Source organism: Syngnathoides biaculeatus, chromosome 14 (assembly GCF_019802595.1).
Source record: "Syngnathoides biaculeatus isolate LvHL_M chromosome 14, ASM1980259v1, whole genome shotgun sequence".
Classification (NCBI taxonomy): Eukaryota; Metazoa; Chordata; class Actinopteri; order Syngnathiformes; family Syngnathidae; genus Syngnathoides; species Syngnathoides biaculeatus.
The window spans coordinates 18,204,500-18,228,444 of NC_084653.1; the positions used below are offsets into that span (position 1 = coordinate 18,204,500).

The window sequence follows — 23,945 nt, forward strand, 5'->3', positions numbered from 1 at the left end:
CAATGTATTCATCAACTGTTTACTGACACTGATATGTAGATACATGATCGTAAAGAGAAAGGATCTCGTCCAGTTTGTCTTTGATAGCTAAAAGATCCCTTGCAGAGTCTAATGTTGGGTTAGGAAAGCTTTTGATTTTAGAAAAGCACAGCTGTGACTGACACAGGGTGTCACTCTCGGTTTGACGTGTTGGGTATGAGGGAAAGAAATGCCAACATGTTGGAAGTTAGTCAAGTCTCAAACCAATATATATTTATATTTATATATATTTATGGTATAAAAAGAGGATGTGTTGTGGTAGGTAGTAGAAAGTGTGTAAAGATTGTTAGAAAAGATGAGACAAATCATGGAGTACAGTGAAAAAACGAAGTATTTGAACAGTCTGCTGTATTGAAGTTCTCCAACTTAGAAATCATGGAGGGGTCTGAAATTTTCATCGTAGGTGCATGTCCACTGAGAGAGAGATAATCTAAAAAGAAAAATCCAGAAATAACAATGTATGATTTTTTTTAATGATTAATTTGTGTGATACAGCTGCAAATAAGTATTTGAAAATGACAACATGACAATGACCCGGAGCACACAGCCAGGAAAACCAAGGAGTAGCTACGTAAGAAGCATATCAAGGTTCGGGCGTGGCCTAGCCAGTCTCCAGACCGAAACAAAATAGAAAATCTTTGGAGGGAGCTGAAACTCAGTGTTTCTCAGCAACAGCCCAGAAACTTGTCTGATCTAGAGAAGATCTGTGTGCGCCAAAATCCTTCCTGCAGTGTGTGCAAACCTGGTGAACAACTACAGGAAACGTTTGACCTCTATAATTGCAGGTGTTCAAGTACTTATTTGCAGCTGTATCACACAAATAAACCGTTAAAAAAATCATACATACATACAATGCCCTCCCCACAACCAAAAAGTACGTTTTATTTGCTTTTTTCCCCCCTTCGCTGTTGTTTTACATGGTAACAAGTTTCGTTCATGTGACCAAAAAAAAAAAGCACAGTTGCACAATTCTTTTTCCCCTCAAACTGAAAATCCTGCCTGCTGAATTTCCTCACAAAAGATTTAAGGTGACAACTGTGACTGCAAATTTATGTCTAGACAGCAAAACCATCACCAGCAACCCGCCAAAACTGAACTGCTTACCAGGACAGTGACTAACTGAAATTCCTTCATTCGAACTCACTTATTCTTTAGAAAACTCCTTTGTTGCATAGTATTTTCTTCTTCTATAATTTCCCTCAGCAGCATGGTGGAGCAGCTGTTGAGCGTTGGGCTCACAGTTCTGAGGACTGGGGTTCAATCCTGGCCCCGCCTGTGTGGAGCTTGCATGTTTTCGCTGTGCCTGCGTGGGTTTTCTCTGGGCACTCCGGTTTCCTCCCACATCCCCAAAATATGCTTTAATTAGAGATTCTAAATTGCTCCTAGGTGTGACTGTGAGTGGGACTGTTGTCAGACTCCACGTGACCTGGGATTTGTTGGCAACCAAGTTCAGGGTGTACCCCGCCTCCTGCCCAATGACAGCTGGGATTGGCTCCAGCACTGCCGCTACCCTTGTGAGGATAAGCGGCGACGCTCGTGAGGATAAGCGGCTCAGAAAATGGATGGAGAGTTAAAAAAAACCGTGATCATAAATGAGCTAGAGGGGCTTTCTGAGACGCTTTAATAAACAGGCGTGGTGACACTCACCCAGTGAGAGGATCCAGAGCGATTCCTTTAGGATTCAGCAAGTCCAGCTGGAGGAGAGTCACACAAGTGTCGCCACTCTGGTCACACACAAATATCTTGTCGGTGACCCGGTCAACAAAATAGAAGTTGCCCGTCAGCCAGTCGATAGCCATGTGCTCAGCATCTGTAATTAAAAGAAAATAGCTGTAAAATACAACTTCCCGGAGCAGCTAGAACCGTATGTCATGCTTTATAATGTCACTAAAACGTCCCCCTTTTCACACATTATTTGTCCATTCTGCATACAAAATTGCCACGTTCTGAATTCAAAGCATAGCCCATTTGTGCATTTAGAGCGCTGAGTGGTTGCACTCAAAGTGCCCACGGCGCTGGTGGTTAAGAAATCTTTCGTCGGGGAGGAGATTGTCTTGAAAGGCAATATCGGGTTTTGGATGGTGGGTACTGCCTCAAGATTACATTCGCATACAGGCAAACTGATTTTGTCAAATTAAATTTACATTGCAAACGCTCTTATCAGAGTGCAAATGCGGAAACCAGATCACGTGGAATAACTACAAGGGTGTTCGAACATCCGGGTGAATAAATTTGGATTTAAAATTGCACCTCGACACCCCCCGAACCCTGGCAAAAAAAAAAAAAAAAAACACTTTTGGTCATAATATCCAAAACTGCCCTTTCTGGTTAAATGGTGTGCGCCTCTAATTGGATTTCCAAGAAATCACCTTGGAACAGAGGAAAAACAACCAATCAGAAACAAAAGCCGTGCCAGATGAAATGTCAATCATTCTCGTGCAATTGTTGGCACACTCAAAGCTGATTAGTTCACAAGAAATATCGCTGAAAATGTATAAATGTTTCAACTTGAAATTTTTCATGGATAAATGTAAGCAACTGTCACAGTAATACTTTGTAATAAATAAAATTGTTGGGCTACCCATTACACAGTTTATGTATATATGACGAGAGATGCGGTAATAAATCAATAATTAACAATAATCACTCATTTGCAATCCAAGAAACACTAAATATGGTGTAATGTTTGCTGCAGGAAATAAAACATTGTGATAAACGTGGTATTAATAATTCATCAGAAAAGCAGCAGTAAATGTGAACAAAAAGTGCGATATGTACATGAAACGGACTGAGCTCGGCTGCACGGCTTTACTGTGGCTCTGCGGTGTCGGAGAGAAAAAAATTGCAGCCTCTCCGGGCGTGTGGTGTGACCTCATCAACTTGCTGTTTGGAAAAGCCTTATTGGATCCCCATTTTGAACACAGGGGCGCCTTTGAATGAATGAAAAATTGGGTCAGGCAGTCCTCTAATGTGTTACACATGATGGATGTGCGCCAATTTATCTTTTCTTCCTAAATAACTTCCTTGTGCTTGGTGTGTTTGGTTCTCATTTTTGTTTGTTTGTTTTTCAGCTTTATTATACAAATAAATAACTTTCAATAAGTCTCATTTGGTCACATTCAAATGATAGTTGAGGGATTGTGTGGTAATTGGACATTATGTTTCAGTTTTTAAAAATAAATATTCCAATCCACCTGCAATACACTAGCATATAGTACAATAGTACATATAAATGAATCCATTCGTGTTGGTAGGGAGCCCCTAAAGGGACATTGGGAAAAAAAAAAGGTTTCTCATTGTAATGAGTAACCTTCTCATTGTAATGAGTAACCTTCTTATAGTAATGAGTAAGTTCCTCATTGCAATGAGTAAGTTACTCATTGTCACTCATAAGTAAGTTATTCATAACAATGAGAGTGTCGAAAAAAACGGCTACCTATGGTTCGTAGCTTATTTACCTGGTAGCGGTAGCTTCCTGAATAAGGAATAAGGGTCTTTTATACATGCACACATGCAATGGACTAGTTATTCATTACAATGAGAAAGTTATTCATTACAATGAGAAAGTTACTCATTACAATGACAAACCAGTTATTTATTTTTATTTTTTTCAATGTCCCTTTAGGGGCTCTGTATGTTGGAGATGCTTCTGATGTATTTTATTCTCCTCCATAGCAGCGGCTATAGTGTCATAATGGATGTTAGTAATGGATCAAAAGCTGCTCCTTCAATACAGGATGTCTCGAAAGTCCCAAGATGTAGTTAATTACCCCCTATTTTGTTTAAGGTATCATTCAGACGGAATTGACACCATTAGCATTTTCGGTTTTTGTCAGTACTGTACATAACGGACTTGCTCACAGCTCACCAGTTGACACTGGAGTGGCGTTGCAAAATTACATTTCTTGAGGTTATTCAAAGGCTTCAAGCTGAAGAATAGAATCTTCAATAATCCGAACGCATTATCACTTTTTGATGCATCCCCCACTTCAACTTTAAATCGACAGTTCCAGCGCAGCCTTTTGGAAGTCCTCTGGCTTTGCATGGGCACCTGCTAGTAGTGTTCTGCAGTGTGATGTGTCAAGAGCAGATCAAAAATTACCATGGATGACGTACAGTAAATTGTACTACCCATTGGAGCACTGTAACGGCCTTATGGCTTCTCAACCTGGCACTGAATTGCAGTTGGGGACAGAAAAACTTCTTGCCAGGTGGCAATTTTACAACGCTGCTCCAGTGCAAATTGCTGAGCCACGGGTATGTGCTTGCAAACAGTGATGGTCTCACAACTGCCTGAATTACATCTAAAACAAAACTGGAAAAAAAAAGAAGCGAGAAGGAACTTTTGTGACACCTTATGAATATATATGTACTTCTTTCGTCTTCTGTCATCTCAGATGAATGCTCATGTTTGTTTGGCACAGACTTTACACCGGATGCCCGACCTGACGCAACCCCTCTGCATTTATCCGGGGACAGAGCTGGAGCCTATCCCAGCTAACTTTGGGCGGCAGACTACACCCCAAACTGGTCGGAAGCCAGTCGCAGGACAGACACCGACACCATCACTGAGCGGGAATGGATCCCACGCTGCCTGCACAAAAGGCAGGCGTGTGTACCACTACATCATCAGTTACACCTTATTAATATATATTTAATAAATAAGAAATCTATCATGGTACTTGAATGATGTGCATCACACTAAGCAAAATGTTATCAAAACCTTTATTGTTGAGCAGATGGAGTATTCATTATCTTGAAGAATTAGAAGTGCGCTATTCCTAGAAAGTTTTTTGCATTTCTTCTTTTTACTGAATGTTGATGTTTTTTTTCAAACCTGTAGTAGTGTTTGCACCTGTGTTTGTGACTATTTCAACTGTTTCTAATCCAAACAGAAACTTCCTCGATTTTCCCCAGAAGGACAAGATAATGGATAGGTTTGAAGATGAGATAATTTGTATTCCATTGATAGGAGGCTGTGGGTGGTGCAAATGCAAAATCTGAAATACGGATGTTACTTTTACTTAATCTGATTAGTAGTAATTAGTACAGTTAAAGCAAAGTACATAAAGAAACATACTGTGCAAGTGTTTTTGTGTTGTTATTTCCTTTTCTCGTGTGAGCCTGCGTAGATTGCGCATTTCAGCACAGCGGAGTTGCCCAGAGGACTCTTTGGACAGAACCCAGCAAACCTTCTCCTGACTGTGCTGGAAATCCAATGCCAGACTTCCATTTACACTGAGAGATCTCAAGGGCAGAAAGCCCGTTCCATTTAGATGGGTGATGACAATACGATCTGATCCTCCCATGAGGAGCACAGGATGCCTGTCGCCACGATCTAGTAGAGATACAGAAAGAAATGTGCTTTAAATCATTTGTTCTTCTGTTGAAACGTCAAGGAGGGCTCAGACCAGTCGGCGGAAATGGACTAGAGAGACGCATTGACAATAACGGACCAAATCAAAGAAGTGCATTGAACAGCATCAGACAATGAAATGTGCAAAGGTAATGCTGCAACAATAGTGGCAGTGACATCGTTAATCAAGCATGCATTGTCTTTACTCACACAGTGGCACACTGTGTAAAAAGGCTGCCTTCAGAGGAGTCTTTGTCTTTTTTTTTAATACAATAAAATTGTATTGCATTTTTGTGGCGTGGGAGTTATGAGCCTTGTCCTCACTGGTGTGAACGTTTAGAGTGAAGAAAATAAGTATTTGAACACTCTGCTATATTGCAAGTTCTCCCAATTAGAAATCATGGAGGGGTCTGAAATTTTCATCCGAGGTGCATGTCCACTGCGAGAGAGATAACTGTAGTATAAAAATGAAAATCCAGAAATCACAATGTATGAATTTATAAAGATTTATTTGTGTGATAAAGCTGCAAATAAGTATTTGGACACCTGAGAAAACCAATGTTAATATTGGTTACAGTAGCCTTTGTCTGCAATTATAGAGGTCAAACGTTTCCTGTAGTTGTTCACCAGGTTTGCACACACTGCAGGAGGGATTTTGGCCCACTCCTCCATGCAGATCTTCTCTAGATCAGACAAGTTTCTGGGCTGTTGCTGAGAAACACGGAGTTTCAGCTCCCTCCAAAGATTTTCTATTGGGTTTAGGTCTGGAGACTGGCAAGGCCACGCCAGAACCTTGATATGCTTCTTATGGAGTCACTCCGTCGTTTTCCTGGCTGTGTGGTTCAGGTCATGTTGAAAGACCCAGCCACGACCCATTTTCAATGCTCTTCCTGAGGGAAAGAGGTTGTTTCCCAAAATCTCAAATTCATGGTGGGGGTTTTCCTCTACTTAATACAGGGCAGTCATCCTGTCCCATGTGCAGGAAAACACTCCCAAAGCATGATGCTACTACCCCCATTCTTCACAGTAGGGATGGTGTTCTTGGGATGGAACTCATTATTCGTCTTCCTCCAAACACAGTTAGTGGAATTATGTCCAAAAAGTTTCATTTTGGTCTGTGGAGTGGTACAATTTTGTCTCTGGTGTCTTTGGACAGCTCTTTGGTCTTGGTCAAGATACAAGTTTGAGTCTTACTGGTTGCATGGGGTGGCAGTTGTCTTTATGCAGCTAAAGACCTCATACAGGTTCATCGGATTCACTATAATACATGGAGTGGAGGTGGACTTTTAAAGGTGGACTAACAGGTCTTTGAGGGCCAGAATTGTAGTTGGTAGACAGGTGTTGAAATACTTATTTGCAGCTGTATCACACATATAAATCATTGAAAAAAAATCATACATTGTGATTTCTGGATTTTTCTTTTTAGATTATCTCCCTCACAGTGGACATGCACCTACGATGAAGATTTCAGACCCCTCCATAATTTCTAATAAATCCGTCTGAATAAAGACGTGTTTTTTCCAAGAGAAGAAAATATAAATAAAAAATAAAAAAGCATCAATAAATCAAATTACCTCACTTTCATTTTAATAATGTGGAGAAGTGCTATATTATTATTTAGCCGATACTGTATATTAACCATCAATCTGGTTTCAGAGCTGTATGTTGGGGGTGAAGATGAAATACTTCAATTCACTCTGAACCAAATGAAGGAAGATTGGATCAAGGTTCATTCTTAAATTATACTGGAGAGTTGTACCTTCAATCTTAAATTATGTTTTTTTAATGCCCTGCCGCTGCTCATCTACTAGCCCCGCAGAGCTCTATCACTAAATTTATATTCATGAGTTCTCGCAAGTAATGGTAAACCCATAGTTATCACCGTACCACTATCCCTCTACACTAAATTAATATTAATGCAGCCAAGCATTGGGTTCACATAAGTTTATAGGTAATCATATTCAGTTTATTCCTGGTAGGACACCAGTCATATTGATTAAATGCAGCAACAGTGGTGTTCTCCCCTACTTGGTGCTGTGCATCGAGTCATTTTCAATATATATGCCATTGAGAAAACAATAAATACAAAATGGGTCAGCTCACAACTGTAATATGTGTTGCTCAAATATAGTAAATATATAATTTTTTACTCACTGATGATCGACCACCTAAAAATAACATCTATGTAGGTTGTGTTACTTCCAAGTGAGCCTTTTTAATTCATTTGGGTATATTAGCTACTACAATCTGGTATTAACATAAATCAGGGTTACGGCGGGCATTGTCTCGGTATTAAACTCTCTAGACTGCTCCCACTTCCCTCGTGCTTATTAATTTTATCATTATCCTGGCCTGACCACATCTACTAAATTCCCACGTGGGTGATAGATGTAGTCAGAGCCAAACCACATTCATCTTGCTCCAACAACCTCAGGAGCAGGGAATATACGATAAGGGCATTATTATGCGAGAAGATACATCCATACGGGACGATGACGATGGGGCCATTCCCTGATGCAAACTCACCTTGTTTGGCTTTGCACGATGTCTTATCAGGCTGCAGGACGTATCCTTCTGCGCAGCTGCAGCTGTATGACCCATAGGTGTTCTTGCACATTTGGCTGCATGAGCCATACTGGGCACATTCATCATGGTCTAAGGGGGGATGAAAGTACAGAGTCAGTGGGAACACACTGAGTATACTGCAAGATGACGCAAAATGCGTAAAGTATACTTGCTACAGCCATACAGCCTCTTAGGGCAAACAATTGTACGACCAAGGAACAATATTTGGGTCGGTGCATTGATCGCGTAATTACATCGTGTGGAGAGTTTGTTCTGTGTCTTTGTGGATTTTGTAAGTTCTAAGTGTATATAAAGGTTTTGGTTTTTGAGTGTTAATGTCTGTTATGTGTCACAACTGTGGTTTACCGGTAATTATACTATGGTAGAATCTCAATTCCTAAATTTGTTCCACTCAGCCGAAATAGTCCGCAAACTGGAACGCAGCAGAGTCGCTCATCAGCCTATACTAATGCAGGAGTCAAGTCATAATAACAATGAATATTTGTTTGAAAAACACTTTGGTCATGTGGCAGTAAGCTTCCTCTCGCACCAAATCAGTAGTGACAAATGACCTCTTTTATACAGAATCCAGTGATGGTGGTGTATTACTTAATCTAGGATACAAACGATTCACATTCATGGCAAAGTACATATAACACTTGACAGACCGTGATATTGCTTCTGACACAACAGTGAGTGAGACATTTCACACACCCTGGCATTCCACTATTAGGAGTCTTCAACGCAAAAACCCATTCCAGTGTATCCGGAAAGTCTTTCTTATTATTTCCACCATGTGGAGCCGCCTTTCTTGAGACATGTTGAGGTTGTCCCAAATTTTGTGTGACCACGCTCAAACACTGCCAACATTTTAAAACAGTGGTCTTAAACTCAATTCACATTGGGGGCCGCTATGGGCGCATTCTAGCTGGGGCTGGGCCACAGTCTCGACACGTACGCATGCAATTTAAATGAGAAATTTTAAAAAACGTCTTTTTAATTTTTTTTTTTTTTGCACAAAATAAGATAAGCAAGGAAGCTGGTGGAATGATATTAAATCCAGGTTGAAAACTTATTTTTTCTCATGCTTTTTAGAGTTTATTCACTTTTTAGTAAAATTATTTGCACTGTATGCTGTTTTAATTGTCTTTTTTAAAAAATATATATTTCGTTTGCCATTTTTATTATTTTTATCCCGCTTTAAATGTTTTAACTCCTTGTATTCAAATGCTTTTAATCATGTAAAGCACATTGAGTTACCTCGTGTATGAAATGCGCTATACAAATAAATTTGCTTTGTTTGTTTTACAGGTTGTGTGGAAAAACTACTAATAAACTGTCCATGGCAAGACCAATCACTGTAACTTTCACTCAATGAAAAATGTTTGTCTGCTTGCATCAAGCCTGGTCCCTGCCACGCCCCTGAGAGCCACAACCCCACCGTGATTGGTAGGTTCGTCAGCCCTGTACACAACACTGCAGTAGTGCCATTCATATAAAACATCAGGGCCACACTATCATTTAACTGTGATCGTAAGGTGGCCGCTGCAAAATATCATCTTGGGGGCTGCAAATAGCCCGCGGGCCACCAGTTTGATTTAAAACAACATTGGTGGATTATCGTGCTTGATGGTCGTTACCTTCCATTCCAGCTCCTCCTCAGTCCACGTCAATGTCTTTTTTACTGCTTGCTGCACATTCCATTCCATTGTTTTATTTTTACATCGCGCATGCTTCCTATTCTGTTTTTCTTTTTGCGACAACAACACTTAAGGCCTGGCATATACAGTATTGTATACAAGACCATTTCAGCATCTTTGTGTGGAAAACACATCCTGAAATGATTCAGTGTTTTTAGGAAACTTTTTAAAAATGAGTAAGGAAAAGACTGACTCAGTTTTTGTGTATATGGGGCCTTTATGCAAGGGTCGTCTCAGGTCTGTCCACAGTTCTGATACTGCCTCTAAAGGAAAAATGTCTGTGGAACGAATTGGTTAGTGCCTGTGCTGTTGGGAACAAGGCAGAATAAAAGGGAGATGAATTCCACCTTGAGTAGGCTGTGTAGAAGGAGACGATGCATAACTGGAAATGGTTCTGCTGCAATGGTTTCCTGTGAAACCTGAATCAAACATACATAGAGCCATTGGATGGCATATTCTGGTTTTATGAAGGCGGGCATTGCCTAGGAATGCTTGGGTTCTGGCACTAAGGATGTAGAGGAGGTCCTAGATTTACGGCGGCATTCTGTTCCTATTGTAGTGACACCTAGGCCTTCAATATACAGGAAACAAATCCAATGAAAAAAGGGAAATATGATGACATTATTTTGCCGCTGTGGAGATGAGTTCACTGCATGTCATACGAAACGTTTGTTGCATTTTGAGAATCTGTAAAAAACAAGGGGCCCAGCGTCCAGCATAATATAACACGCTTCAAGCTCGGCTGCTCAGTTACATTTTATGGTGTTGTTCCAAGGTATGTGTAAGTGAGAAACAACTCCAGAGGCACCTTTTGGCATTGAAATTATATTTCCTCTGGCAGAAACCTGGCTGGTGGTGGATTTTATGATGAGCAAACAAAGGCGCAGTACGACACGCTGCTAAATAGTTTGCCTTATGTTGTGTGCTGGGGCTGTGATACGCTGTGAACGAAGGGCCCTGCCTACTGACAGATGGTCTCGCATAGCTTCCACCTCCCGCTATTTCACCTCGGGGAAAGTCTGATCGAGGGCAAAAGGGAAGACGGGTGTGGGCAAGGAGGAGAAAGGAATCTTACCTCGGCAGCTCGTGCCGTCCTCACCAACCTCAAAACCGTCAGCACAGAAACAGAAGGTGCCGTTCCTTGTCATGACGCAGCCGTAGCGACACCGGAGCTCATGGCAGGCTGACAGAAGCTCTGCGGAGTAGATGGTATCAAATGAAAATGTGGTAATTGAACCTTTTGGTAACATCCCCCCCCACCACAAGCCCCCCAAGATATTTAATGCTGATTTTATTGAAAATAGCTGATGCTTGTTTTAGCTGTTCTGACAGTCTTCTGGACCTGAGCCTAGTTCTTGTTTTGACTAGGCTCCATGAAAAGAATAAAAATAAGCTTCGCCATGGTGGCTATTTACTGTTTAGCATAATTGCATTTTAAAATTCCCGTCACAAAAGCAATGAAAAAAAAAATCCCCCCCTTCTTGTCTGCGTAGCTTCTCAGTTCAGCAATGCAGGTCTTGGTGACTGGTAAAAGTTCAATTGAGGCAAATTCTTATTTGATTTGGTGCATTTTTTTCTCACTAACTAAAATTGTTAATGAATTGAGAAATTATGCATTGAGATTAATCTTGTTATCTCAATATAATAATAGTCAATATACAAAGAGCCCTCAGTGTGCAACAGAGTTTCATTTTTATGGTAGCCATCTAACCCAAATTGGTAGACAAGTCACAACGTGCCGTGGTCTACCACTAAAGTAGCAATAAACCCATTATTATAGTAAATAATGGCGTGAAAAACAGTTTTTGGCCATTAATAATAAATGAAACACAAAGAAACTGGGAACTAAGCATGACTGCCGGACTCTTACAGCAGAGCAGAACTAGTTAGAAAGTTTGAATCCTGGGATATCAAGAATCCTAACCAAGGACCCTGTGTACATCAAGACATATTGCATTTTTACAGTACTAAATATGTGGACTGCTCTGTCAAATAATAACCAGTTCACGGGCTAGCATCTTCATTTGTCATTGTCACATCTCATCTACTGTACATTGTTTCAAAATTTACTTTTCCCATATTTTGGATGCCTAGATATTATATTTATTCAGATACTGGTATTGTAATGGTACATGCCTTTAACGCGGCTAGTGTTGGTTCTATTCTCATTCAGTATCCCAATACCCGGTCACTGCTGTTTCCAAGGTCAGATGAAATGAAAATAAAAAGTAAAAAAAATGGTGGGTTGTATCAGGAAGGGCACCCTGCTAAAAATGGAATGTCACACCAACAACAGCAAATGGTCAAATTCTGTGTTAACAGTAAACTTCATTTCAATCCTCACTCCATTGTTTTATGATATTACGGGATTGTCCTTAAACGTTTGAGCCTGCAGATTGCAAATCATCACTGGCATGATAAAGAGGAATGAAGAGTAATTATTTGATATACACAGGAAGGAAATAAAGCTAATCTCTAAACAAGACAGATGGAAGCTAACCCTCAAAACAAAGTTAGGACTGATCCAGCTAAAGACTGTGAGCTATTGCTGAGGACCGGTATTAGTTAATGTTAAGTCACAGAGAACATAACAGTTACCTTGCACTGATTTATTTGACTTTGCTAATAATTTGAGACATTTATATGCTATGTGGAACAGGATGTCTCCTGAAATTTGATTCATTCAATAGTATAACAAGAATAAAAGACATTGCAGGCATTCCTTAACCTGTGCTAAATGAACACGGACATTTTAATCATTTTAGAGCAACAGTAACTCATCATGACAGCTACAAATTATCTTTATACTACTCTGATAATACTTTTTGAATTGGAGATCTTGCATCCCTTGTAGTGTACATCATATACAGTCCTTAATACTGGTGGACCATGACGTCAGTTGTTGTGCTGTGTGCAGTACTCGTGTAAATTTGTCATACAAATGACAAATTGTTTTGTTGAAGAAAGCATAGGCCCTTTACATTCTGACTACTTCGTTGATACATTTTAAAAAGGTCTCCACAGTATTCAATAAATCACATTTTAAACACTGTACAACAACGACAAATATTCACCCACTATAAAAAGCCTGCCATAGATAAACCCCACAGATCCCAAGATTGCATCTTTTTTTCCTCTCTTTCTTCAATTCCGGGTGGAAGTAATGTGGCATTATTGATGAATGGAAAGACTTTTCTGTGTACTCCTGTGCGGCAAAGGTCATGAAATGATTTGTTGGCAGCCTACGATCTTCCCGCTGTCTTCACAGTCTTAGTCGGCGTGTTTTTATTTACTCCAGTCAAGTGCACATCTAAGACAAGTATATTAAATAAACATCAAGATTTATGAAAGACATGTTCAACTCACTAATTAAACACGTGAATTCAGAGACTTATTTCTAAATACATCATACATATTTGGAGATAATCTTGAAAATGGACCGAGAAGGACAGTACTGTATAGTGGTGCCTTGAAATACAAGTATAATTCATTCCAAGCCTAATTTTATATACTTATCAATCCATCCATTTTCTTTTGCCGCTTATGCTCACGAGGGTCACGGAAAGCCCTGGAGCCTATCCCAGCTGTCAACGGGCAGGAGGCGGTTTACACCCTGAACTGATTGCCAGCCAATCGCAGAGCACATAGAGACAAACAGTCACGCTCACAATCACACCTAGGGGCAATTTAGAGTGTCCAATTAATGTTGCATGTTTTGGGGATGTGGGCGGAAACCCAAACAGGCACGGGGAGAACACGCAAACTCCACACAGTTGCAACCGGGAATCCGGGACCTCAGAACTGTGAGGCCAACGCTTTACTGCTGATCCACCGTGCCACCTTTATATACTTATTTATGTTTTAAATAATTCCTATTAAGGTGGGACTCTAAGTGTCTACTGTAACATTTAAGAACATGATCATTGTCTAAAGTCAAACTTTGCTCTTTGTTTGAAATTAGATTAGCTGGTCAGAATCAAGCGTTGCGAAAATCAACTATAACAAAGATAGCATTTAACTTAAACGGGAGGATGGAAGTACATTTATCCGCTACTCTAACACAAAAAGGGTTTTCATTCATATCACTTGACATACATTTGTAAGAAATGTCGTAGTTAGAAGTTTCAAACAGCTGTAATATCACCTAAGGGAATGAGTGAAAGGAGCTGAACTTTGATTTTCATAAAGGTCTTGGAGAAGGTTTAACAGAGAATTTTGAGTGGGCAATGAATGAATTTTCATTGGCACATATTAATAGTATGTATTCAATGGCTGTATTCAGATCTACAGTAGGTAACAAATGCATTGAAATGGAAATTGTTCAGTAGCCTTTCCTCTTTACTGGTCGCAGAGAACCTGCCTTCATTTCTGTTCGAATACTTGGTGATAATGTGGAATGTTTTATGTGAGTTAAGTCTAGATGAAAGCAAAACTTTAATTTACTTTAAATGCAATTCTAGAGGGCAATTATTTTAAAAGGAATGTGGGAACATTCATATTCACTTCCAAGTGATGTTGAAACATTTGCTGAAGATTACGTAAGACATAGCGGTGTATAGTATGTAAAGATTTTTTTTTTTTTCTGGAAAGGTGAAACTCCTTCAAAGTGCATTTGAGGACAGAAATTCTCTCTTTTCAATCACAGACAAGACCAGAATGGAGAAAGAGCACTCGAGCCATCATCTTCGTGAAAATATTCACCCGCGCACACCGACTGTTACATCTCAATGCTACTCTGGGTGAGAAGCTAGACCCACCCTAGACCGCTCGCCAGTCAATCACAGGACACACCCAAAACTATCAACAACTGCAAAGTTCACAGGGAATTGAAGTGTTTGTGACTACATTCACCAAGCGCGTCATTTCCCACACAGGCGAGCTTCATGTTATAATCACCACCAAACTGAACCGTCACCTCGGTCTTCGGCAATTGTCTCCACCTTTTCAGAAATCTCTACAGTCCAGCTACCAGAAACTCGGGCTGTAATTACACCTCTCTCAGAGGGTGTTCTTCCTTGTATGACCAATTTCCAAACTATGAAAGCTTCTTTCAGAAAGTGCAATTCTATACAATTATGTTCACATCAAAAATAATCACATGCCTTTTTTGAAAGAAGGCTGTTGCTAAAAGTTGCTAAAAATCTAGAAGGTGTTGGGTAGAAAAAAGAAAGAATACCGGCTTCCTGCACAGATTTTCATCTCTTCTTCATGTGTGCGCAGTGATGCATGATGCACACGGACAAAATAAATACTGCAGTATGTGCTCCCATACAAAACCTCTCAAATGAAATAACAGTTCAGCTACTTCGCGGGTGTGGCGAACTGGATGAAAAATAATTGCTGTTTACTTTTTTGGCCACTTGTCGCTTGGAAGAATTCATGAATACGTCATGCACATGTTAGTCGTGGCCCCTCGGAGAGAATTAGGGGGTGGTAACAGCAGTCTCCTCGACTTGGAGAAGCCAAAAAACAAAAGCCAGACACTAGACTTCATTTGATAAAATTGATAAAAAGACCTTTTAACACATACAAAAGTTAGGTGAAGCTTCAGTTGAAATTACTGACAAGAACCATGTTAACTTCAACACTTTATACGTGGTAAGACAAATGAATTTGACTTGCAATATATTATGATATTACAGATCACGTTACTTAATTTTTAGAATCTTTGAGTACATTGAGAGTAGCAAAGTAAGAATTATTTATCCAAATGTACAGTATACCTTCAATTGATTCTGCCGTTTAAACCGACCACCCCCATTCAGGAAAACAAAACTCAAACAGTTTGTAAATATGACAGGTTTCACTGAAACATAACACTTTTTCAAGGAATAAAACAGTCCTATTTTTGAGTAAAATGCCAGCTCAAATGACTTATGGGTATTTTTTTGAGCAAGAATATCACTAAACATTTCAAATAAGCTGAGATATCCTAGCGATTCCTTGAAAATCAAAACAGTCCTCTGCAACCTATTCCTGGTTTAAAGAGCGGAATTACATTACAGCATTTTCAACTTTTACCATCTATTAAGGACAATTAAAACCCTACAGATGTTTTGAACCTTAAATCAAAAATTGAGCAATATTCGAAATTGTGCAGGCTGCCAATAGCTTACAGCAAGCACGTGGAACTGATGCCGATGCCTTCAAGGTTCACGAGTTTCCCCATTTGGAATAGGACTGGCCTTTTGCTTTTTTCCTTCTCAGTTGATTGATGACCTAATGCGTTTTCTTTTGACTGATTTGTTTCATGTAGAAAAAGACTGCAAAACCACATAGGCCTCGTTCAGCCACATCTGATAGGTGGACAATCTTATCCCTGCTGATTTCAAGGATCCAAAGATATCAAATGGAGGATTTTCCATGAAATTCACTTGGTAAATAAACCTATTCATCCATCCAATTTCTTGTATCACCTATGCTGTTCAGGATCACAATGGAAGCTGAGGCCAATTGCAAATGACCGTGAAAGGTGGAGTTCACAAAGTCTTTTGCCTTTCGGTAAACAGAGATACAGAACAATTCACACTCAGATCCATCACATCCTATGGGCAGGCTCTCGGGTGCTGTTAGATAATTGGAGACCAAAAAATAAGTACCATAACTGTGTTCCGCTACATTTACAGGGAAAAAAATAGATGAGATCAGATTACAGATACAGTATGAATTGTAAAAAGTGTGATTATTTGGCAGGATTACAACTATAATGTGGGGGGAGAACCCAGTTGTTTACTTGGAGAAGCTGCTCTGGAATAGGTAGATATAATGTCCTCAATGCGCCAGCGCCATGATGTTGCGAGCAAACTGGGTGAGCCTTTATGCCGCGTGAACTCATTTTAGCTTGAAAGTTATTTTTGCAACAATATCCCAACAGTATAGAGAGGTAGAAGCTTCTCAGGTGAAGTTACGTTGGAAACTTTCCTTGTTGGGGTTCGCAAAACTGGCCAGTTTAAAAGCGACGTATTGGAAAAGAGAAATTGATGTCTGCGTAGACTGTATTTACTACAGAAATTGTTTATTTTAAATAACATTTATAAAGATATGTGTGGACTGTCACAAGGGTCCCAACTGCAGCTCACTGCACTGCTGGTTGCTCATTAGAGCTTTTGGGGTGGTTGTGGCATCGTAGTCTAAGCAACTGCTAACTGCCTATACACACATACACACGCACCCCCCCCCCCACACACACACACGCGCACTTAAAGGCAATCAAGTTATATTGATATTATGATACTTTACTTACACTACTGAATACAGTACATGTTTTGACAAACTAGTCACTGTATTGGAATACATTTCTTTCACAGCCCTCACTGGGGGCCATATTGAGGACTGGCAATAATTGTTACCGGTGTAACTTTAGTTCAGTTAACTTCACTTCAGCAGTGAAACATGTGTAGTACACTTTATACAAGTACAACTGTGATGATGGACATGCCACGCAAGTCTCCAAAAACAAAATTCATCCACTTGTGCAGCAATTTGTTTAATGCACTCCAGGCTCCTGTAATTTACTTTTAATGGGTATTCAGGTTAATGGGTATGTTTTTCCCTTTCGGCACGAGTATTAGTGTGTTGCAACTACTAGGAAAGGGCTGGCAGCCTATCCTGGGGTGAAAATTGATGTAATTATTAGACTTTATTCCATATACTTTTCAGCTTTTAGAATCTCTGTGAAAATGGAGAAAATGCACTTCATAAAGTTTGCTGCAATTTTTAGGGACCTGTATCAATAATTTTCCAATTGAGACTTGAAATATGCTGATAATGTAGCTCAATTTAACCAGGAAAGTGAAATGAAAATCACACAAAAATCTGGCAGGCCTTAAACCAACACGCCACATTTATTCAGACAGATGGACAAGCGTGAATGCAAAGAGCAGAACTATTCATGTGCCGTCATCATCGTCATCAGGAGAAAACCCGTGTATGACAGTCAGATTGCCCCATCTGGCCCAATTATGAGATCCATTCAATTATACGTCGTCATGGAATAATCCGTTTACTAAAACTGATTTTTGGAGTTAAGGTCTATTAATGATGAGGGGCCTTGAGTGGGATGCGAGGGCAACAAATGAGATGCGACCCTGGTCTGCTCAAGGACCTTTAATGAGTGGCTTCCCTGGCTATTAATTAGCTTTCCCCATGTTGTTGGTCCAAAGCTGGAGTTGGGTGTCCTCGGGAGTGACAAGATTGATTTCAACAAGGATGAAATGAGGTCAAACATTCCCAGGGATTCAAAAAAGTCTACAATCCCCAGAAATAGGCAAGGGAATAATATTTTTGAATACAAAAATATCCCATGTTTTATGATTGCGGCGGCACTATTTATTATTGACGTTGTGGAACGTTATCAGGGAAGCTTAAGTGTGCCAGCTTTGATCTGACATTGTGTCCGGATGGTTTAGAACTTAATTCATGCATGGAACACACACACGCACATACTTACATACATGTATACTGCATATATGAAATGTAAATGGTTGCTAATCGCCAAATGAACACTTGGTTGAGAGATTTGAGACTGCACCGCCAGTCCCAGATATGGCTTTAAATATTTGTGGGTGTCAAAATCTGCAAGCAAAACATACATTTGTAGTTCGGAACCGCTCCGGAAGAATGACATCTTCTGTAATAGTTTCCGATGACATCGAATTGCTTCCTCAAATCGGGGTGTACTGACACAAATGACGATATCTTGACAGTGCCGGAGAACAAAGCGAGATGCATGAAATATTGATTGCCAGCGTCTTCTTGTTTGTACTGCGAAGCACAGCTTGGCATAAGACCCATGCCATCGTTATCAGGATAACAAGACACACTGTGTAAAAATAGATTAAATGGAGTTTAACAGTGTTGTACAGAACACAGTCCTTAAAAGTGAGCATTACTGGAGCCAGATGAATAGAATAAAACCAACAAAACTAACGTTCTTTCATAAAATGTACCAGCAGAGAAACTCTAAATGGTTCATGAAAAGAAGAACAATTTTGATATTCTATAATCCACTTCTATAGTCTACAGGGCTGCTTGATATGTTTACAACCTGAGAAAATTATACCTGTAATTGAGGTTTCCAAATAGTAATAGCATTACTATCATCTGTTATTAAATGCGTCTTCACTACAGGGAAGATGTACTGGTTTGAACAAAACAAAACAACTTCCCATTGGAATATTACTGCAGAAATTTGCAAAATATTGATTTATGATGGTGAATGGGCAGCACGGTGACTCAGCAGTAAAGCGTCGGCCTCACAGTTCTTAGGACCCGGGTCCAAATCCCGGCCCCGCCTGTGTGGAGTTTGCATGTTCTCCCCGTGCCTGCGTGGGTTTTCTCCGGGCGCTCCGGTTTCCTCCCACATCCCAAAAACATGCAACACTAATTGGACACTATAAATTGCCCCTATGTGTGATTGTGAGTGCGACTGTTGTCTGTCTTCATGTGCCCTGCAATTGGCTGGCAACCAGTTCAGGGTGTACCCCGCCTCCTGCCCCGTTGACAGCTGGGATAGACTGCAGCACTCCCTGCGACTCCCGTGAAGGTAAGAGGCAAAGGAAATGGATGGATGGTGAATGTTTGACACAATGAACACGACATGATAGGAGGACCTTCCAGATGACTGGAACACTACATCCAACGTGAGCAGAGAGGAACAGAGGAGAGTACTTGGTCTATATCCTCGTAAGAAAGGGAGAGAGAGAGAGAGAGAGAGACTAGGTGGTGGAACCCCTAAAGACCAGAAATCATACAAGGAAAGAGGTTAGCTAAGAACAAGTGGAACATTGATAGGACTCAGGAAAGGTGAAAGGAATACATGGAGATACACCGGTAGAGGTGGCAAAGGCCATGTGATGACATGTTTGCCATGCTGGACACTAAAAGACAAAAGGACCTCTACAGGTTGACCAAACATAGGGAAAGAGATGGGAAGAACGTGCAGCAGGTTAGGGTGTTTAAGGATGGAGAGGGAAATTTGTTGACTGGTTCCTGGAGTGTACTGGATAGACGGAACGAATACTTTGACAAGTTAATGAAAGGAAAGGAAGAGTAGAAGTGACAAGTGTGGTGGAGCAGAAAGTGGCAAGGATTAGTAAGGGGAAGTTAGAAAGGCACTTAAGAGGATGAAAAATTGAAAGGCAGTTGGTCCTGATGACATACGTGTTACATGTGGAGGTATAGAAATATATAGATGTGGCTGTGGACTTTTTACACCATCTTGTTCAACAGAATTCAAGTTGATGACAAAATACCAGAGGAATTCAGGAAAAGTGTACTGTCGGAAACCATAAAGCCTCCTTTTATATACAGTACTTGGCCACATTTTTAATAATTCAAATTTGCCAAGGTTGTTAACAACACTTCTTTACACTGCATTAAATTTACAAGAAATTTAGGGATTTTTTAAATTTTTATATCAGGTTTAAAATTTGTAGTTGTCTTCAGATTGTGACAAAACAATCTAACACGTGCGACACCACAAAATACTCGCCCAGGATAATCTGTCAGAGACATCTCATAGTTGGGCTAATGTTGACTCGGATTGAAAGGGAGGCAAAATGTGCAAATACAAGCTTCAGTATGTGGATATCCTACTTTGAATATTAGCCATATTTCTACTGAATGTTCGTCATTTAGATCAGTGAGGGTAGAGTTGAGTGCTTTGTACTGTCAGGTTTCACACATTTCGTGTTGATAGCTTTTAATCCTGCGGGGGTGGAATACACAAAAACTTCCCAGATTGTGGACTTGCTGCCAAAAGGGAGGACACCTTTCAATTAATTTGCATGAAACAGTTAACAATAATAACGCAACTTCAGGCAGTATGCTAATATCATAACCACTGCAAATGAATTCATTCATTTCCGTTAGTAGTCAAGCTTGTTGTTTGTGTGATGCGTTTGCACAAATGTGAGCCAACGTCTGCTCTCAAGCAGTTTGACAATATCATTTCCGTGCATCATTAAATCTCGGTCATGACATGGTGAGGCTGTTACTACTTAAGTCACGGGCACTGTAGTTTGCTATGTTCTGACACTTAGTAAATATTAATTTTGTGTATTTTCCCCACACAGATCACCGGCAGGGCTTAGTGGACAAGAGATCAGACAAGAATGAATAGTAAGTTACCTTAAAAAGTTAAGAACCTTGTACTATTTTGAGCTGTGAGTCAGCCAAATTAGCCAATGGATGGTGAACATTTTAGGGTTTAAACCAAAATGAGATACGGCGTACTGAGCTATGCAGTGTGGTAGCAGTGAACTCAACACACTTCACACCAAATAGCAGGATGGCAAAGAGTGAGGAATTCTTCTTCTTCTTCAAAAAAGTCCAGTCTGTTCTGTTTGCTGCCATTTCAAAACAAAGAATTACGTTGTGCATTTAAATCAGCCCCATAAATATGCCTTTAATGCTAACACAAAGTGAGACAAGACAGGCTAACGGGTGGTGTTATAATGCTTCGCCATTGATGTTTGAACACACATGGTGCAGCAACACATGTAGATTTACAATATGATGCAAGCACTCTTTATCTTCTGCAAAAAATGAATAGTATTACTGCATCTTACTGAGCTACACTCATTAGAAGGACCAGAAGTAGCCGCAATGAATTAATCATGATGCTAAAATCGTTCAATTATTTACATTGTATTTATTTGTGTATGACTGTAAGCTTTAAAATCCATGATTGAAGTATAATACTAAATAGAGTGCTGTTGTAGTGATTAAAAAATAGCATTTTTGGGAGGGAGATAAGGAACAGATTAATGACATGTTCTATTCATTTTATTAGGGAAAGATGATGACGTGCCAGTGCGTTTAGAATCCCAGTATGGTCACAGGACAAATTAAACCCAACTGTATGTTTGAAGTGATATATAAATGGCTACACAAACTACACCAGCATTCTTGTTTGAGCCAAATCAAGAATGATTACACAAAATTTTAGCACCAGTATTTTAGTATTTGTTACAAAGTATAGTTATATAATAAGATGAATGCAGTCAAAGCATCAATATTACACAACTATTGTACACGAAAGGCTGCAACAAGTGAATTGGATGCACAAAATGCCAGACCATTGACCTAAATATGTTACTAATGATGAGAAAAGTCTTTTGGTTGTAAATTAGTTTCAGGTTAAAATATCACAATATCAATTAGTGTATTCTGAAAATGTCACCGGAGGATAAAGGCATTACAAAGTGAAAGCATCACAAATGAATTTTGATTTATCAAGCCTTCATTCATCTTGTTTCAATTAAACATTGACACAAAACGAATTTATGAAACACAGAGAACGGGAGTCTTGAATACATTTATCAAAAAAATATATATATACATATGGAAATTATACAGACTACCACAAAAGTGCCAAACAAAACGATCCATAAGTAACTTCTGATCGTTGAGAATACATTTTGAATGTTTAAGTATGGTTTACATCAAAGATTTTATAGAATAACATTTTTGCATTTTCAACAGTATACCTACTGTATACATCATACCTACTGTACAGTACATATTTTCTTCCAGTTTGGCTCTAAAATTACCTCCACTATTCTTCTCCGCTCATACCATTTTTTAACATCTGAACTAATTTTTTAAGATGCGAGAGGCCACAAAAAAACAGGTACAAAAAAAGTGCATGTGCCACCCCACACCACAGAGTGACCGCTCAGAATCCATCCATCTTCTCCACTGCTCATTCTCACTTGTTGTGTTTCCAGGAGCCTATCCAAGCTAACTGCACGCTGGAGGCGGGGTACACCCTGAACTGTTCACCAGCCAATCTCCGGACAAATATTAAAAAAAAAAACAACAAAAGAAAAACAATTTGCTCCAACATCCACAGCTACAGACAATTTGGAGTCTTCAAGAAACCTACCATGTATGTCTCTGGGATGAGAAAACCCACACAGGCAAAGAGGAGAACATGCAAACTCCACACAGGTGAGGCCGGATTTGAACCCGGGTCCTCATTACTGTGAGGCGGATGTGATCGTCGACCATGTTTCAGTCGGATTATCGTTATTTTGAGTACTACATTTACAGTCTTGACATGTCAAGATATTACAACCTGAGATAGTTCAAGTTGAATAAATGGACAAAAACAAAAAACAAGTTCACATAGTCTTCTAATTCTCCCATTATCAAACTAGAAGACATCAAATGACAGAAAGTAATAAAGGACTTGTAGGTTTAATAAAGCTCACATGCAAGTTTGGAACATCAGGAAAAAAAATGTGGAATAGAATGTAATCAAATGTCTTTGATTTTTATATTTGAAAAGCAATATTTAACGATATAGCTTTATGGCGAGGTGTCACAAATGAAATCATATGCAAAATACATCGTTATTTATAGCCCAGCTGTGTAATTTCCTGTGCTGTCCTCCAGGCTGCAATATTAATGTTGTCAAGCAGTGACTTAAGTTGGTATATTGGCAATTTCTGCTGTAATTAAGAATCATAGTTATAATAAATGAAAAAGTGCAGCAGTCTCACAGTTTTCATTATCATCAGAAACAGCCTTGAGAAATGGGTCCCCCCCCCTCCAATGGGATCATTTATAAGGACAAATTTAAATGTTCGTATTTGTTTCATTTACATTGTCGCATGGTGGCACAGTGAGCAACTGGTTTGCACGTCCGCCTCACAGTTCTGAGAACTGGAGTTCAAATCCCGGCCGGCTCTGCCTGTGTGGAGTTTGCATGTTTGCATGGATTTTCTCCGGGCATTCCGGCTTCCTCTCATATTGCAAAAACATAGTAGGTTTATTGAAGACTCTGAATTGGCCGTTTGTTTATATGTGCCTTGCAATTGGCTGGCGAACTATTCAGGGTGAACCGTGTCTCTTTCTGGAAGGTAGCTGGAATAGCCTCCAGCACGCCCAAGAATGACCCTTGTGAGGATGAGCAGCCTGGAAGATGAATGAATCAAATTGTCATATAATTAAAAAAATGCAAAAACGAATCTAAAAGTAGTAAAATATGTAAAAACTGGATTTGGACTTGTAGAAATGTGCCCGATATGCCTTCACTTAGCCACGGCCATGTGACCGTGTACGAGCACGTTTCCTGAAGGTGAATTAAAAAAAAAAAAAGTCTTGGTGGTTTTCCATCTGGGCACCTTCACTGAAGACCCCTCGGGATGTGAGCATGTATATTCATAAGAGGTGGACAGCAGAGGAAAGAGGTAAGCAGGTATGAGGATGAGGCAGTGTTGGGGAGTTTAGTAAAAGACCCAGCTGGTTGTCTAAATCTTCTCCTTGGTGACCTCAAT

At 39.8% G+C, this 23,945-nt stretch overlaps 1 protein-coding gene across 1 annotated transcript in view; it reads right to left on the reverse strand.

The window, feature by feature from the left end:
* Nucleotides 1-23,945, reverse strand: part of lrp1bb (low density lipoprotein receptor-related protein 1Bb) — a 217,218-nt gene that overhangs the window by 170,902 nt on the left and 22,371 nt on the right. The window contains 4 exon segments of the mRNA XM_061842266.1: nt 1,687-1,849; nt 5,120-5,377; nt 7,922-8,050; nt 10,736-10,855. Of these exon segments, the coding sequence (XP_061698250.1) occupies nt 1,687-1,849; nt 5,120-5,377; nt 7,922-8,050; nt 10,736-10,855 (670 nt within the window).